The sequence below is a fragment of the Oculina patagonica genome, chromosome 10 (genome assembly GCF_052425735.1).
Source record: "Oculina patagonica isolate OP01 chromosome 10, crgOcupat, whole genome shotgun sequence".
Classification (NCBI taxonomy): Eukaryota; Metazoa; Cnidaria; class Anthozoa; order Scleractinia; family Oculinidae; genus Oculina; species Oculina patagonica.
Genome location: NC_135767.1, coordinates 18,571,499 through 18,589,016, shown reverse-complemented (window position 1 = coordinate 18,589,016; position 17,518 = coordinate 18,571,499). Strand labels below are relative to the sequence as shown.

Below are 17,518 nucleotides of genomic sequence, written 5' to 3'. Positions count from 1 at the left end.
TGGCTAGACATTTCTGTGCAAGTAGAGCCTTTTGTTTTTTGTCCTGATCTCAAACTTTTGTTTTAACGGTACACGGGAAAAGTCCCGCGTTTCCACCAACCGTTTGCCGTTCTATTTTCACTTTCTGATCACCGGATTCATTTATTAATCGATCGCAAGTATCAAGCGTACGCCGGTTTATCGTTGAGCGTGGTGTATAAGCATTTTTTGGATATTAGAAGAAAGTCGAATACGCTGACGATTGCAAATTGATCAAGGGGAGGAGAGATTGACTATTAAGGTACATATTCCATATTTAATTATCATCGAGTAACAGACGGCGCTAAAATATGTTAAACAGAATTTAAACTTCCCTGCTCAAACGCGTAATTCGACGAATTACATAGGACTTTTCTTTACTTGCTTCGGCGTTTGTTGCAATCGACCGTGGGTGATTATACATACACAAACGAAGTAGAAAGTTATGTCTAACAATATTTGTTCCTCGGGAGGTCATTGTGCACGTGTCGACTATATTCAGTACAGCTAAAGAAACACGACTAGTATTCCGTTCTTGTACCAGGAATGAGCATATCCCATGGTGTTTTTATTTTCATAACCAAGATCACCAAACCCGATCGACACAGTGAAGGTCGTTCAGATCAAAGTGTTTTTAGAATTAGAATTCTAGTTTTAACCGTCACGCAACAAAAAGTAAAAACCGAAACAACTGAGTAAAAATAGTCAAGAATTTGAATTGTTATGAAGGATCTATAGCTAATCCAATAAGAACAGTCTCAGGAACGAGTATCAAGTCCATGTGGTATTTTGTTCTCGAGTTATCCGTCAAAATGTCTACACAAATTTATAGATCTCATTATGAAAACGCTCAACTCGTGTTCAGCAGAGTGGCCCAAATATGGCGCCCGGAAATTGATGAAAACATTTGGAACTTTTACTATAAAAAGCGATCACTGCCCTCTCCTGAGGTGGCAAACATTCACATAAACACGTCTTCCCATACTTTAACTGTTCAGATTGCTAAAATTCACAGGATGAGTCATGTTTTGAAAAACATGCATTATGGCCTTCTGGCAGCCATTTTGATGACTTTATGCCGCGTGGCATGAAAACACCGAAATTCAAAATGCTTCATTAATTATTCTAGAGACGAAGGATGCCATCAAGCTGAAAATTTTCAGCAGGGAGTATATTTTGGACGTCTTATAGCCAAAGAAAGATAAAAATTCAGGAGCCTTGCGACTTGATTTTACAGAAAACACAATTTGGGGTTTTGTTCAGTTACGTTTTTAATTTCCCATACATTTGTCTTTATTTTTTTCCGCATGATTGACGCGGTTCGCGGGAAAAATATAGACAAATGTATGAAAAAATTAAAAACGTCAAGACTGAACGCTTTCTAGCCAAGCAACAATCTTCAAACTTGGCGAATAAAAACTATTGCCAAGCATCCTAACTTAAAATTCATAAGTTCAGTAAGTTTTCCAGAATTCAAGATATTTGCCCTCGGATTCCCATACAAACATTTTAAATTCTACCCGCTTTGCCTACTCGTCAAGATGGCGTCGAAAACGGTGATAAGGCCTATGTAGTATGGTGTCGTTGAAGTAATTAGCTTGTGGAATATTCAAACGAACGCAGCAACTGCCATTTTATACTGTATGCAGGCTACAGCCTCAACTTTGCTAAATTTCCTAAAACCCATTTTCCTTTGCATGAGACATTTTTTCTCACAAAAAAGTTAGGTAAATAAAATTCGTGTTTGGTCTTGTTCATTTTTTTGTTCGATTTGGCTAGACATTTCTGTGCAAGTAGAGCCTTTTGTTTTTTGTCCTGATCTCCGCCCCCTGCGGCGTAACTTTTGTTTTAACGGTACACGGGAAAAGTCCCGCGTTTCCACCAACCGTTTGCCGTTCTATTTTCACTTTCTGATCACCGGATTCATTTATTAATCGATCGCAAGTATCAAGCGGACGCCGGTTTATCGTTGAGCGTGGTGTATAAGCATTTTTTGGATATTAGAAGAACGTCGAATACGCCGGACGATTGCAAATTGATCAAGGGGAGAGATTGACTATTAAGGTACATATTCCATATTTAAGTATCAACGATTAACAGACGGCGCTAAAATATGTTAAACAGAATTTAAACTTCCCTGCTCAAACGCGTAATTCGACGAATTATATAGGACTTTTCTTTACTTGCTTCGGCGTTTGTTGCAATCGACCGTGGGTGATTATACATACACAAACGAAGTAGAAAGTTATGTCTAACAATATTTGTTCCTCGGGAGGTCATTGTGCACGTGTCGACTATATTCAGTACAGCTAAAGAAACACGACTAGTATTCCGTTCTTGTACCAGGAATGAGCATATCCCATGGTGTTTTTATTTTCATAACCAAGATCACCAAACCCGATCGACACAGTGAAGGTCGTTCAGATCAAAGTGTTTTTAGAATTAGAATTCTAGTTTTCACCGTCATGCAACAAAAAGTAAAAACCGAAACAACTGAGTAAAAATAGTCAAGAATTTGAATTGTTATGAAGGATCTATAGCTAATCTAACAAGAACAGACTCAGGAACAAGTATCAAGTCCATGTGGTATTTTGTTATCGAGTTATCCGTCAAAATGTCTACACAAATTTATAGATCTCATTATGAAAACGCCAAACTCGTGTTCTGCAGAGTGGCCCAAATATGGCGCCCGGAAATTGATGAAAACATTTGGAACTTTTACTATAAAAAGCGATCAATGCACTCTCCTGAACTGGCAAACATTCACATAAACACTTCTTCCCATACTTTAACTGTTCAGATTGCTAAAATTCACAGGATGAGTCATGTTTTGAAAAACATGCATGATGGCCTTCTGGCAGCCATTTTGATGACTTTATGCCGCGTGGCATGAAAACACCGAAATTCAAAATGCTTCATTAATTATTCTAGAGACGAAGGATGCCATCAAGCTGAAAATTTTCAGCATGGAGTATATTTTGGACGTCTTATAGCCAAAGAAAGATAAAAATTCAGGAGCCTTGCGACTTGATTTTACAGAAAACACAATTTGGCGGGTTTTGTTCAGTTACGTTTTTAATTTCCCATACATTTGTCTTTATTTTTTTCCGCATGATTGACGCGGTTCGCGGGAAAAATATAGACACATGTATGAAAAAATTAAAAACGTCACGACTGAACGCTTTCTAGCCCAGCAACAATCTTCAAACTTGGCGAATAAAAACTATTGCCAAGCATCCTAACTTAAAATTCATAAGTTCAGTAAGTTGTCCAGAATTCAAGATAATTATTTGCCCTCGGATTCCCATACAAACATTTTAAATTCTACCCGCTTTGCCTACTCGTCAAGATGGCGTCGAAAACGGTGATAAGGCCTATGTAGTATGGTGTCGTTGAAGTAATTAGCTTGTGGAATATTCAAACGAACGCAGCAACTGCCATTTTATACTGTATGCAGGCTACAGCCTCAACTTTGCTAAATTTCCTAAAACCCATTTTCCTTTGCATGAGACATTTTTTCTCACAAAAAAGTTAGGTAAATAAAATTCGTGTTTGGTCTTGTTCATTTTTTTGTTCGATTTGGCTAGACATTTCTGTGCAAGTAGAGCCTTTTGTTGTTTGTCCTGATCTCCGCCCCCTGCGGCGTAACTTTTGTTTCAACGGTACACGGGAAAAGTCCCACGTTTCCACCAACCGTTTGCCGTTCTATTTTCACTTTCTGATCACCGGATTCATTTATTAATCGATCGCAAGTATCAAGCGTACGCTGGTTTATCGTTGAGCGTGGTGTATAAGCATTTTTTGGATATTAGAAGAACGTCGAATACGCTGACGATTGCAAATTGGTCAAGGGGAGAGAGTGACTATTAAGGTACATATTCTATATTTAAGTATCATCGAGTAACAGACGGCGCTAAAATATGTTAAAGAGAATTTAAACTTCTCTGCTCAAACGCAAAATTCGACGAATTATATAGGACTTTTCTTTACTTGCTTCGGCGTTTGTTGCAATCGACCGTGGGTGATTATACATACACAAACGAAGTAGAAAGTTATGTCTAACAACATTTGTTCCTCGGGAGGTCAGGGTTTTCTTTCTATTAAGGCACTGCGAAATTATTTTGCACTGAGTAGAAAGCCCTTGACTTGCTTTAAAAGATGACGTAATTTTTGTTAGAAACTCAGTAAACAACAAAATCTGTTGTAAAATCATACCAAAATGCTTATGAAATGTAAAAATAAACACATCTTACAATTCTATTTAAAAAAAACTGGAAAAAAAGAAAAATGTTAAAAAGATGATTTTTGGCCTGACCTGCCTGTAAATTTGATGTTGCCATGACAACGTCAAATATCATAGACACATGGATGACATGTCAAAATTTCCGCAAGGGATGAATAAACAGCTACTGAAATTTAAAGTTTTAGCATTTTAGAGTAAATCTTTTTTTTTAAAATATCGAAAAACCGTGGGGGTGGCATCCTACCTCCCTTCCCCACCCCCACACACTTTTACGTCCGAGGGTTAAATTAATTCTCAATGAATTTTAAAAAGCCTTCTGAATTCCATCACTCAAAAAGTGATGCAGAAAACATTTCATTTCTGATAGTTCTGTGATTATGTTTTAGATGCCAAGTGAGCTCAGCTTGCCCGTGATTCCAGACCAATACAATTTTAATATGTTTCGAAGGAACAGTGGGCGCACTGCATCTTACCGAAGTAAGGGAGAAGGCAGGGTTGACATTTCTGGACCCATAAACCCGTGGCAAGTGCTGGGTCTCCATTCATCTAGTGTCACTTTTCTGGATATCAAGGCGGCTTTTAAGATGAAAACAACTCAACCAAAGCGCCAGAATCGTGCGATGGCATCTGTAGCCTACCATATACTCACGTCATCAACTGATAGGTACATGCGAATACCTGGCACGGACAACTTTGTCATCAGAAGGCCTGACCACTTCCTGTTGGCAGCATGTGGCCACACATCCAAGCTTGCCTCCATGATTGGCCCTATAACAAGAAAACATCTTGTTGAAGACAAGGACGAGCACAAAAGGACCCTGTTGTACATCGCAAGCAGGTCAGGCTTCTATGATACCTGTGAGTTACTCTTATGGAATGGAGCCCCCATCAATGAAGTGCAAAGTAATGGCAGCACGCCCCTTCATGGTGCAGCATACTTCGGTCACACACGAATCGTGAGGCTTTTACTCCAGCATGGAGCGAGAGGCGACATCAAGAACCAGTGGGGAAACACTCCCCTGGACGAAAGTGCCACACCTGAGATACGACGTCTGATACAAGTCGCGTCGGCTGACAGCATTTTCTCTCTTACTGCAGAGCTAAGAGGAAAGAATCTTGTTTGGAGTGTACGACTTATTGAGTACCAAGGGGAAGTCATAGCAAAGGAACTTATACGAGATCGAAACACACTTGATGAAGTCACACGAGCAGAGCTGGATGATATTTGTCGCAACTGGAAAACAGTGTGGCATGGCACACTGCGCAAATGTTTGGAGCCGATAATAAAGAAAGGCCTTCTTCCCGCTGGTTCAATTGGTATTACACCGCCAGACAACCACTTCAAACTCGATGTAGAGATTTCCGGCGTTCGCAACTGGGCAGCGGCAATTTTCGTCTCTCCAAGCATTCTTTACGCGTCACACGAGACGTATTCAGAGCGAGTCTATTCTGAAGCCCAGCAGTGGTGCGTCCTTGTCAGACCCTTCTGTAAACCTGGCAGCTATGGAAAACATACGCACACCCTTCCTAAGTACGACCTGATGGATCGCGAACCTGAAAGGCTGGAATATCGTGTACCTTGCAGCAATTTGTGGCCCGAGTATACACGCAATGTCGTCGTGTATTCTGTGATGTTCGTGCGCCTCAGCTTTCTTGAGAATCAACACATCAGCTTTGATGATAAAACGGCCATGCTCTTGAGTTCGCAAAAAGAATACGAAGAAAAATTCTGTAGCAATATTAATTATATATACAGCGATAATTTTAGACAATAAACGTTGTAATTAGAATTCTGTACGTGTGATGAACGAGATACGTTCAATCGCCAATAGCTTTCTTAACATGTGAAAAAAATTTTACGAGTCAGGACAATCATAGTCACGAGAACCCAAGTGGCCTCCAACGAGGTTGAGAAAGGGGCAAGTTTCACTGTAGTAAGCAGTTTGTTTTTAAAAACATGGCTAAACGTTAGAGTTGTTTCTTAGTTTGCGTTAACAGAACGTTATAGAAAAAAGAAAGCCAACAGAAACCTGCTTAAGCAAAACCTAAATACGACAATGATATATATGATAATGATAAAAATCATTCTTTGAGGGCAGAGCAAACACAAACGAAAGCGAAAAACTTACAAGGTCTCCACGGACTATCTATATATTCAAACATTCCTTGTAACACCTTGAAGATGAATTACATTTTTGAGTGTGGGGTTTCGTTACTGTTAGTTAGTTTACACAATTTTGTTTAAAATTCGCAATTCTTTTAAGTTGATTCGCTAATGGCGTTGACTTTTTCGATGCGATAATTTGTAAGTTTTTCTCAGTTTTAAAAGCAACGCAGTTGTAGTAGTAGTTTTTCCTAGGAGAGATTGTTGTTCGGTATCTTGTTTTTCGTTAGTTTATAGCAATTTCGCTTGAAAAGCGATGTGTATGTGATTTAAACAGAACCTAAGGTTTAACTTTCGTTTTTATATGAACAAATAACAGCATTTGAGGTGCTTTGAAAGGATACGAACGAGTTTTCCAAATGTTTGCAGCGAGCGGAACACAAATCTGGACGTTGCACTCTCTATGAAGTAATCTGCTGTATATATATTTGCAACTTTTAATACGGAAAAGCGATAGGTCCAATCAGCTTCCCCATTAGCTTTTGTTACTTTGGCATGGGAAAAAAATCAAGAATGGAAAAAAGCTTAAACCACCGCAAATTAGAATGCTGAGCAATCTTGAGCAATACTGGCTTACTAGCTCTTAAATTTCCATGGCCATAAGAATATACGCTACAAGGAATGTGTATTCAAAACAATGGTCCGTCGAATAATTTAGGAACACTTTGGAACAGATTGGATTTGTTTGGATTATCACTTTGGTTTATATAAGCTTATTATCCTTTTATATACTACTATATTAATATTTCAATTTTAATGTTTTTTCTAATAAGAATAAATCGCCACACCGGCACCTGTGGCCAGAAAACTCAAATGGGAAAGTTATTGTTTTGTTCCTCAGCAAACCGACGTTTTAAACAAAGCAGCCCACACCCATACTTTGTTAAATTAGGGACCGGTCATAAAGTACAGGGGGGGGGGGGGTTATGAAAAATTGGGGGTGGGTCCCTATTTTCAACATGTCAAAAAGGGTGGGTCAGGAAAAATAATGCAATTCATTAGGGGTGGGTCATGGTTAAATTGTTCATTTGACAGCATCTATAATATTGCAAAAATTCTATCAGAATGCCTAAAACATCGTTTCTGAGGTTCTAAAAATCTAAATTTTCCCAGGAGACATCCCTCAAATCCCACTTCTTTGTTATGTACCTTACATCATTAACTCAAAGCCACCAACTATTGTTATCCCTTTAAACTGCAGAGACCATCTACAAATCTAAAATTTTCTGGGGGAACATCCCACAGACCCCCTACTTTAATTTGCTACATACCTAACATTATAACCTCAAAGCCATCAACTATTATTATCCCTTTAAACTGCAGAGACCATCTACAGTGATACAAATATTCTACCGGAATGCCTAAAATAGTATTTCTGAGTTTCTAAAAATCTAAATCTTTCTGGGGGAGCATTCCCCCGGACCCCCTACTTTGCTTTGGACCAAACATCATTACTTCAAAACCACCAACTATAAGTATCCCTTTAAACTGCAGAGACTACATATACAACGGTACAAAAATTCTACCAGAATGCCCTAAACAGTATTTCAGGGATTTTGACACAGACAAGTTTCAAACTTTTGATCTCGAGGATATTTTTGGAGATTCTGACTAAAGTGGTAAGCCAATATTCCCTATATGTACCTATCCACATTACTGGATTTTGTCACATAACGCGGGGGTGGGCCACTGAAAACCAGCACTTAAAAAGAAAATTTTCATAGTCCCCCCCCCCCCCCCCTCCCCTCACTGTAGTTTATGACCGGTCCCTTATACAAGAAAAATAATTGGTTACATAGAATTCTTACTATCCGGGATATTAAAACGTTTAACGCGTGCGGTTAATTCTCTTTCGCTTATGTTCTCAGTAAGTTATGGCGATAAGTCGATTTGCAAACCCTGTCACGTGAACTTGTCAATCAAAGTCTTTGATCACTTTTGCTTGATTAGTGTGTTTGTTGGCCAACGCTCTCTCAAAGCAGCCAATGAAACAAATAATAATTTAAAATAAATAGTAATTGTATAATTTATTTCAACTATGAATGGGAACATTCTTGCGTTTCCATCTGTCATTTGTCGTTATTCTCAAAAACGAAAGCTTTGCGTTAGGTAAGAACTGTTTCTTTTTTCATTTTTCTGAATGGTCCATTTCATACTTCGAGGAAATGCGACAGAAGATCAAGTCGGCATTGAGCGTGGTGTCTAGCCACTTTGTAGGATGTCAGAAGAACTTCAAAATGTTGAGGGTTGTATATTGATCAAGGGGGCGATTGACTAAGGAACGTCAATATTTCAGTAATAACGAATGATTTACAGCGCTATTTCTTTGCTAAAACGTGTAATTCAACAAATTATACACTCAGGAGTTCTCACTTAACATTTAATTTTTTTACCACTTTTTCTTGTCTATTTGGTGTTGACTGCGGCTGGTTTCATGTTTGGGTTGGTTCATAGTTACTTGATTCGGTGTTCATTCCATGCAGTCGACAGTGACATTCAGCTTAAAGATACAGGCCTTGGTCTAAGACGGCTGGACTCCCCTTTGGCGCACTCTCCATACCAAATCTTGAAATTTCAAGATTTTGTATGGATAACTTGAAATATAAATATTTTGCATGCAAAATCTTGAAATTTCGTAAGTTTGCATGCGGAATTTTGAAATTTCAAGATGTAACTCACTTAGTATATAGTGTTAAGTAAGTAGCTAGTGGGAGAAACTGCTATTCAATATTGTATGCAGGCTACAACCTCAATGTTTCTAAAACCTATTTGTCTTTGCATGAGACTTCTTTTCTCAAAAACAACTAAGTTAAATTAAGTTCCCATAACGTCTTGTTTTTTTGCTAGAGATTTCTGTGCAGTTGCATGTAAACGTATCAGGCAAGAAAAAGCCTATTGTACCCGACCAAATTTCTTAAAATGAAAGCCTCTTACTGTTTTTCGTGCTTTCCGTCTCCTACAGCGTCACTCTTAGCTTTTTTGATAGCAAGTGGGAAAAGTCCCGCGTTTCCACCTACCGTTTGCCGTCATTCAAGTGAGCAGCTACGAAGAAAGAAAAGAAAAGTTGTAGTAGCCATACTGGTACATCTATCCAAATGACCCTTCCCTACTAAAAGTAATCTTTACAGCAGGGACTTCCAAACCAATAATGGATGATTAACAGTATCTTGATTTTCCAATCATATGAATCATAGGCTTTAATTCATAGCTAGGATTCCAGACATGATTTTTACACGCCTTAACATCATACTGATGATTTTGATATAAGTAGAATCATGTACTATATATGATCGTTTGGGTACAGGTCAAAGCATAATATGAACTGCTTTATTATCACAAGAATACACATATGATTCATTAGAATGACTGAATTCCTGTGGCACCCCCCTGGAGCGTCATGTTTGTTTTGACGGTGCACGGGAAAAGTCCCGCGTTCCAACTTATCAAAGTTTGCTGTCATTTCAGTGAGTAGCTGCGTTTGCGTTCGTTTAAAAGGTGAGAACTGTTTCTGTTTTCATTTTTTGATTGATTCGTGTAATAAGTTGAGGAAATGTAAACAGCATCAAGCCGGAATTTTTGTTGAGTGTGGTGTATAACCTCCTTATTGAGTATCAGGCAAACGTCAAATACAGTTCCGACGATTGCACATTTATCGAAGGAAAGAAGCATCCGTAGTCTTTATAAGGCGTGATGGCCAACAATATTAAGAATATTAACAATAATATTAACAATATTAAGTTTCCGTAACTGGGCTTTCCATTGCATTTAGGGTCGGAAAAAGGTTTTTCTTCAAACTCTTCCCAGTGAACTATCTTGGGTCATAAGTAATGCAACGACTTTAATTGTCGCGATCGGAAATACGTTAAAATATTTTACTTAGCTAGAGTCCGTAACAGTCAAAGCTGTAAAATGCCTAATTTTTAACTTCGCTTGCACGAAAAAAATGCACAACTGAGTTGACCAGCTCGGCGCGCAAAACCACCAAACACTGACAACAGAAAATTATTATTATTTCCGTTTCAATTGGAAACGCATGTCAATTTTTTTTATGTCTCACTTACGTAATCCGGAAAATTTGTATATCAGCAACCATCAGATCGCTTTTTGTTTCGATTCGTTAACATGCCTTGAAGTACATGTACCTTGTCTTTGCTGGCCATTATTTCCAAAGTCCAGACCAAATTATTCAGCATTCCAGCTGAATTCTGCAAAACAGATGTCAGGAAGCATAGAAATCTAAAAATACCTTGTGCTTTTATCTTCCTTGATCACTGCGACTTCAGACTTTTTGTGCTTCAGCGAATCTTAAACACACATTATGGAAATGAGGTTGTTAAGCATGCAAACTTTAATTGTTTTCCATAAAAATGTTTTCATTGTTATATTTCACCGTAAAAAGTCGAAAATACAGGAAGATGCATAGAAATTCACCGAGATACAATTCTTAAGCGGCTAAAGTAGGCGAATTATTTGGTCTCGATCTTTGCATTCTTTCGTAAAAAAAGTTGCGAATTAATTTATATGCAAATTGCGTTGTCTGCTAAACTTGATACTGCTTTCAGGATTTAGCTGTTTTCCTTTTCGAGTCAAATAGAGAGTTCTTTTGATTAAAAACTTGTAAATCAATTCTAACAGGACTCTGTTATGGACAACAACATCAACAATTCAATACTTTTGATAACCATATACACGTAGTTCACAAAATATTGACTGTCGTTATCTTGTATTTGGCAACAGGGAGCTGAAGACGTTTTTTAGTTATTAGATTCAACGGAGGTAGGGAGGGGGTTAGATGTTATTTCATCCTTTGTACGGTTCCTCTTCCTAAAGTATCGACAGAAAATTCTTAACCCTATTCAGACCGGGCTTTTTTTGGACCTTCTCAGAACGGGGGGGGGGGGGGCTTCGGAAGCCCCCCCTATGTAGCTTCCAGAATATTTAAGCAATCACCATGAAACCTATAGGATGTATTGTATGTCTGAAAATCTTTCTTTTGGTATACGTCACGTGGGATGGTGACGTCATATCACGTGACAATTACATCATGATGTCAAAACAGCCGCCATCTTGGATCCGCCATCTTGGATTTCAAAATTTTTCCAAAATGCCAGAAAACCACCCAAAATCACTGCAAAGTACTCAAAATAAATAAAAATGTGCTTTAAACCCGTAAGAATGTAAAAATAATTCCATTTAAGTTGATTTTTATTAACAGAAACACGCAAAATTACAAATTTGGGAAAACATGCCTGTCAACATGCCGTTGCCATGGTGATGTCATGTTCCTGACCCATCATCCAACCCTACCAAATTGTTGACAGATAAATTTTAGGAAAACTCAAAAAGTTTGGCAGCGTTTGGTTAAATCTTAAAAAAGTTATAAAAGTTCAAAGTCAGCGCGGGCCTCAAAAGCCCCCCCCCCCCCGGTCTAAATAGGGTTAATCGTTGAAATAAAAATTAATTATTAAAATTTCCTCTTTATCCATTGTCGTCCCAGAGTCCTTCGAAGTCTCAGGCCCCGTCCACACTGACCCGGGTACGTTTAATAACGCATCTTTTTTTCTTCGGTTATGCCAACCGTCCACATTGAACCGGCGTTTTCGGTCACCGAAAACGGAGCTTTTCAAAAACGCTCACCAATGAGAGCGTATCGTTTTCAAATTAACCCGGGTTAATGTGGACGGAAAACATTTTACCCGGCGTTTTCAAATTTCTCCGTCTTCAAATTTACCCGGGTCAGTGTGGACGGAGCCTCAGCCGGCGGGGCCTAAGGAGGGTAAACGAGTTGTGTTACCACATAGACATCTTGAAACAGATTAAGTTAAAGTTAAGGCGGCCAAAACCTCTGTACTTGTTTTAGAACCCCCCTTCCCCCACCTGATAGTTACGCGAAATCTTTCTTTTCTGATCATTCTCGGTGTGTTGCACATATTTTTAGATGGGGAATGAACTGAGCCATACCCTGGATCTATTCAGATTTCAGAAGCGACAATAGACGCATGGCATCTTACCGTACTGAAGAAGAGGGCCCGGTTGACATTTCCGGACCCATAAATCCATGGCAAGTGCTGGGCCTCCATTCATCTGAGGTTCCTTTTAAGGATATCAAGGCAGCTTTTAGGACTAAGATAAGCCAACCGGAGCGCCAGAATCGTGCGATGGCATCTGTAGCCTACCATAGACTCACTTCAACTGACAGGTACATGCGAATACCTGGCACGGACAACTTTGTCGTCAGAAGACCTGACCACTTCGTATTTGCAGCATGCGGTAGCACAAGGAGGCTTGACTCCATGATTGCCCCTTTAACAAGAAAACATCTTGTTGAAGACAAGGACGAGCACGGACGGTCCCTGTTGTACATCGCAAGCAGGTCAGGCTTCTATGATACCTGTGAGCTACTCTTATTGAATGGTGCGCCCATCAATGAAGTGTAAAGTAATGGTCGCACGCCCCTTCATGGTGCAGCGTACTTCGGTCACACGCAGATCGTTAGACTTTTACTCCAGAATGAAGCAAAAAGCGACATCAAGAACCAGTGGGGAAATACTCCACTGGACGAAAGTGCCACACCCGAGATACGAGGTCTAATACAAACTGCGTCGGCTGACGATATTTTGTTTCTTACTGCAGAGCTCAGAGAAAAGAATCTTGTTAGGAGTGTGCGAGTTATGGAGTACAATGGGGAAGTCATAGCGAAAGAACTTATACGAGATCGAAACACGCTTGACGAAGACACACGAACAGAGCTGGATGATATTTGCCGCAACTGGCAAACAGTGTGGCATGGCACACGTTGCGAATGTTTGAAGTCGATACTAAGGAAGGGCCTTCTTCCCGGTAATTCAGATGGAATCAAAATACCGAAAGGACACATCAAACTCGGTGTACAGGTCCGGGGTGTCTCTAACTGGGCAGCTGCTATTTTCGTCTCCCCAAGCGTTCGTTACGCGTCACAAGAAGCGTATTCAGAGCGAGTCAATTCTGGATCGCAACAATGGTGCGTCCTTGTAAAGGCCTACTGTAAACCCGCAAGCTATGAACCACATAAGCACACCCTTCACCAGTACGACCTAATGGGTGGCGAACCTGAAATGCTGGAATATCGTGTACCTGTCAATTGCTGCAACTTGAACGTCGAGTCTGCACGCAACGTTGTCGTCCATTCCCTGATGTTCGTGCCCCTCAGATTTCTTCAGAACATGTACATGACATCAGTTGCGACGCTAGAACAAATATGCATTTGAAATCAAAAAAATATTACTTTGAAGAAATCTGTAACTTTATTGAATATATATTCAACGAGAGTTTTAGACAATATGGCGTTGCAAGTTAAATTCTGTACGTGTGATGAATGCGATCCGTTCAAACACCAATAGTTTTCTTCACATGTCAAAAAAATTAACGAGTCAAGACAATCAGTCACGAGCACCCAAGTGGCCTTCAAAGAGGTTGAGAAAAGCGGCATGTTTCGCTGTAGTAAGCAGTTTGTGATTTGAAAACATGCATGGCTAAACGTTAGTGTTGTTAGCCAACTTAATAGGCAAGAAAGGAAGTTAAAGGAATCCCACTCACAAGGAAATCCCAAAGAAGACAACAATGATAATATGATAATATAATAATAAAAATCATTCTTTGTGGGCGGAGCAAAGGCGTTCACAGACGATTCTAATAATATTCAGGTATTTTTTGGAAAACCATGGAAAGAAAATTCCTTTTTTTAGTGTGGATTTTCGTGACTGTTTAACTAAAAATGCCAGAAAACCACCAAAAGTTACTGCTTAATACACAAAATCAATAAAAATGTACTTAAAAACCGTAAAAGGGTTAAAATAATTCCATTAAAGTTAATTTTCATTAATAGAAACACGAAAATTACAAATTTGGGAAAACATGCCTGTCTAAATGCCGTTGCCATGGTGATGTCAAGTTCCTGACACATGATCCAACCCTACCAAATTATTGCCAGATAAATTTTAGAAAAACTCAGATAGTATGGCAGCGTTTAGTTAAATCTTGAAAAAGGTATAAGCGTTCAAAGTCAGCGCGGTCTTCAAAAGCTCCCCCGGTCTGAATAGGGTTAAACGTAATTGTAGCACCCTCGACGAAGACACACGAGCAGCATGGAATGACATTTGCCTCAACTGGGAAAAAGAATGACATGGTACTCGTTGCAAACATTTGGGGTCGATAATAAAGAACGACCTTCTTCCCGCTGGATCAAGTGGCATCACGCCAGGAGAGGGCCACTTTCAGAGAGTATCAGGACGTCACCAACTGGGCAGCAGCAATTTTTCTTTCGCCAAGCATCTGTACCCGTCACACGAATCGTATTTAGATCGAGTCACCTCCGAGCGATTGAGCCCGATTCCAGTGAGTTTTAGTTCCATTGCCTTTCTCTCTAGGATATATAGAGAGAGAGGCAATGGAACTAAACTCACTGGAATCGCGCTAAATCGCTCCAAAAACCACATAGGAGAAAGAACAACAGACATAGGACTTTAGGTAGGTTTTTTTTATTAAAAACTAGCTCGCATTTTTAAATTAAAGCAGGAATCGTTATTTCCCATACAAATCCTTATAATTTCGCTGTTACGCAACGGCCGCTGTGACGCTCAAATTACAACACTCACTCACACAACGCTGAACAAAGGTCACACGGTCTATGAAAGGCTTCCTACCTTTATTCCATATATTTTTTATAAGTGTCGAGCCACCCAATCCTGCCGGCAAAATGTTGCACCGATTGCATTCTTTGGAAGTCAGAACTCGTCCAAAATGCCTTGGCAGGTCTTGGAATCCACCCCCAGAACGGCCAGAGAGACAACTTTACCAATGAACCGCCATCTTTCGATTCGAATATTTCTGGCGTTCCAATCAAGACAAAATCATCTCTCACCTCTGGTTTCTTTCAGATGCTGGCCTCTACCCACCATTCTAGCTTAATGATGCCAGCCTGGGGGCTTCTGCAGCGGAAAATGACTCGAAAAAACACTTATAAACGAAATATTCGCCAGATTCGAGCCCGTATGCTCGCTCAACAAGAAAGAAACGGTTGAATGCTGACGTCACAATGAAACTTTGAGCCCTCAGTGTTTTGAAACAGCACACATTTTTACTTGAGCTTCTTATATGCAATCACGAAATTCGACAGATTAGTTTAAGCCCAGAAAACTGCTTAAAAAATACCAGAACCTTAGGATTCTAAGGGTTAACTGATCACGAGGTCACAATATTTACCTTTAAGCCCGCTATTCCTTTGGTTAGCACCAAGATCGCGTGCTCTGGACAGATTCGTCGTCAGAACCTAATGGCTGAAAGATTCTGAAGTACTCTAGGAGAACGTAAAAATCGGTTCTGCATGAGCCGTTGCGATCTATGTGCAGTGCTTACCAAAGGAATAGCGGCATCCAGAGGCTGTTGATTGAGATGTTCAAACATATAACATGTCCTCAAGTTCAGTAAGCTTTCAATCAGACGGTTAAACTTTTTAACATCTGTTTTCTAAAACAATAATTTTCTAGCTTTTATGCTGAATTGTGTTTTTCTAATTTGAGCATTGTATTTATAAAAAAAAATCATCTCACCTGTGGCCAAAAATTCTAAAATTGGAAAGTTATTGTTTTCGAACGAAAGTAGCAACTACTAATTTGTACCGTATGCAGGCAACAATTCCAAAGATTTTAAAATCATTACATTCTTCTTCGCATTTCAAACAGATGAGTAAAATTGAATTCCCATATGGTGTCGTTCAGTTTTTTCGATTTTGTTAGGGATTTCTGTGCAATTAAGCGACTGATACTACTAAGAAGGTAGTGTATGTAGCAGCTCTTGTAATCTTGTAATTCTACTGGTCCTGTAGTGTAGCAGTTGTTTTTTAGGACCAGGGGCATTGTTCTGTCGTTTGTTCTATTGTTCTCTCAAAGGGAAGCGAGCCACTCATGTGAGACTTTGTGAGAGCTGCATCTCGACCCAAAGAAAAACAGTCGCCTCAGTTGGCAGTCCAAATGTTGTGCCTAACTTTCAGGCGAGTATAAAAAATATCCGTATATTTGAGAAATTAGCAGATCAGCTTTTTAAAGATACAGAAAAAAACTGCCAAACCTAGCTCTTTTTCAAGCTCAATTTTGAATGGCAGCATCACTAAAACAAAAGCAAAAGTAACTATAGAAACCATGAGAATTTTTATATAAATAGATATTGAGTACCTGAAGTTCCCTTTTAAAGGGAAATAATTTCACTTAGAAGTAATACCATGAAAGAATGGGGCATTGACGGCACTAAAAATTACAAAAATTATTTGTTTTTTAAAACGCTGGCTATCAAAAAGCATGAGCGTTTCTTATATGTAATTGGTCTTAAATATTAAATTTATTTTAGCCCTATTGTCAATTTGCCCTTGTTGTCCTTTTAAATTTCTTTTAAAACTAGTCGGAAGAATTTATTTTAATACCACGGCAACTGTATAGATGGGATCATAATTATTAGTGATTCTCATTAGCAGTTTAATTGCTTATGTGTTGATTAGGTGTGGAGAAATTACATATGGATCATTATATTTCTGTGGCTACATGAGTTAAGCTGAAGACGTTGATCTTTTTGGGCAGGAAAGAGATCTGTATGAATACAAAACCTGTTTTAAGCAAATGATAAACAAGACGTTCCAGTGTAAAAGCGCTGACAAACAACCTGCGCTTTTTCTGCGACATTTTTTTGATAAAATGTGTTTCGTTCTTGCTAAGGATATTATATGTTAAAACATTAGCAACTCATGTCATATTTTTGTTCCTGGCCAATATATTAATCAGATTTCAAATATCAGAGCTAGTCTTCATGATAATAGAAAAATAACGGTTCTAAAAATTTGAATTAAAGATATACAATTGTCGTTAATGGTTAACTAGTAGAGGTTACAAGTAGATATAAGGTTGCAAGATGAGTATTTGCAATGAAGAAAAAGTTATAGAAAATAAAAATTAAAAAAAACAAACAAAATAACATGAAAGAAGATAAACTAACTAAAATGGTCATTGTTCGCTGATTGATTCCGCTGGGTGACATTGATTGACCTTTGTACAAGAAAGACCTCTCGT

The 17,518-nt window shown here is 38.9% G+C and overlaps 2 protein-coding genes and 1 pseudogene across 2 annotated transcripts in view; all 3 read left to right on the top strand.

The window, feature by feature from the left end:
* LOC144629069 (monoacylglycerol lipase ABHD2-like) overlaps positions 1 to 17,518 on the top strand; it is a 155,964-nt gene that overhangs the window by 136,655 nt on the left and 1,791 nt on the right. The window lies entirely within an intron of this gene.
* On the top strand, positions 2,071 to 6,464 carry LOC144627992 (uncharacterized). Its single transcript, XM_078486025.1, has 2 exons — positions 2,071 to 2,082; positions 4,648 to 6,464. The coding sequence occupies exon 2, from the start codon at positions 4,648 to 4,650 to the stop codon at positions 6,034 to 6,036; it is 1,389 nt and encodes a 462-aa protein (XP_078342151.1). The 5' UTR covers positions 2,071 to 2,082; the 3' UTR covers positions 6,037 to 6,464.
* Positions 11,996 to 13,672, top strand: LOC144628765 (uncharacterized; annotated as a pseudogene).

Excerpts from the sequence above, each read along its gene's own strand:
- LOC144627992 (XM_078486025.1), top strand. The coding sequence starts at position 4,648 with ATGCCAAGTGAGCTCAGCTTGCCCGTGATTCCAGACCAATACAATTTT.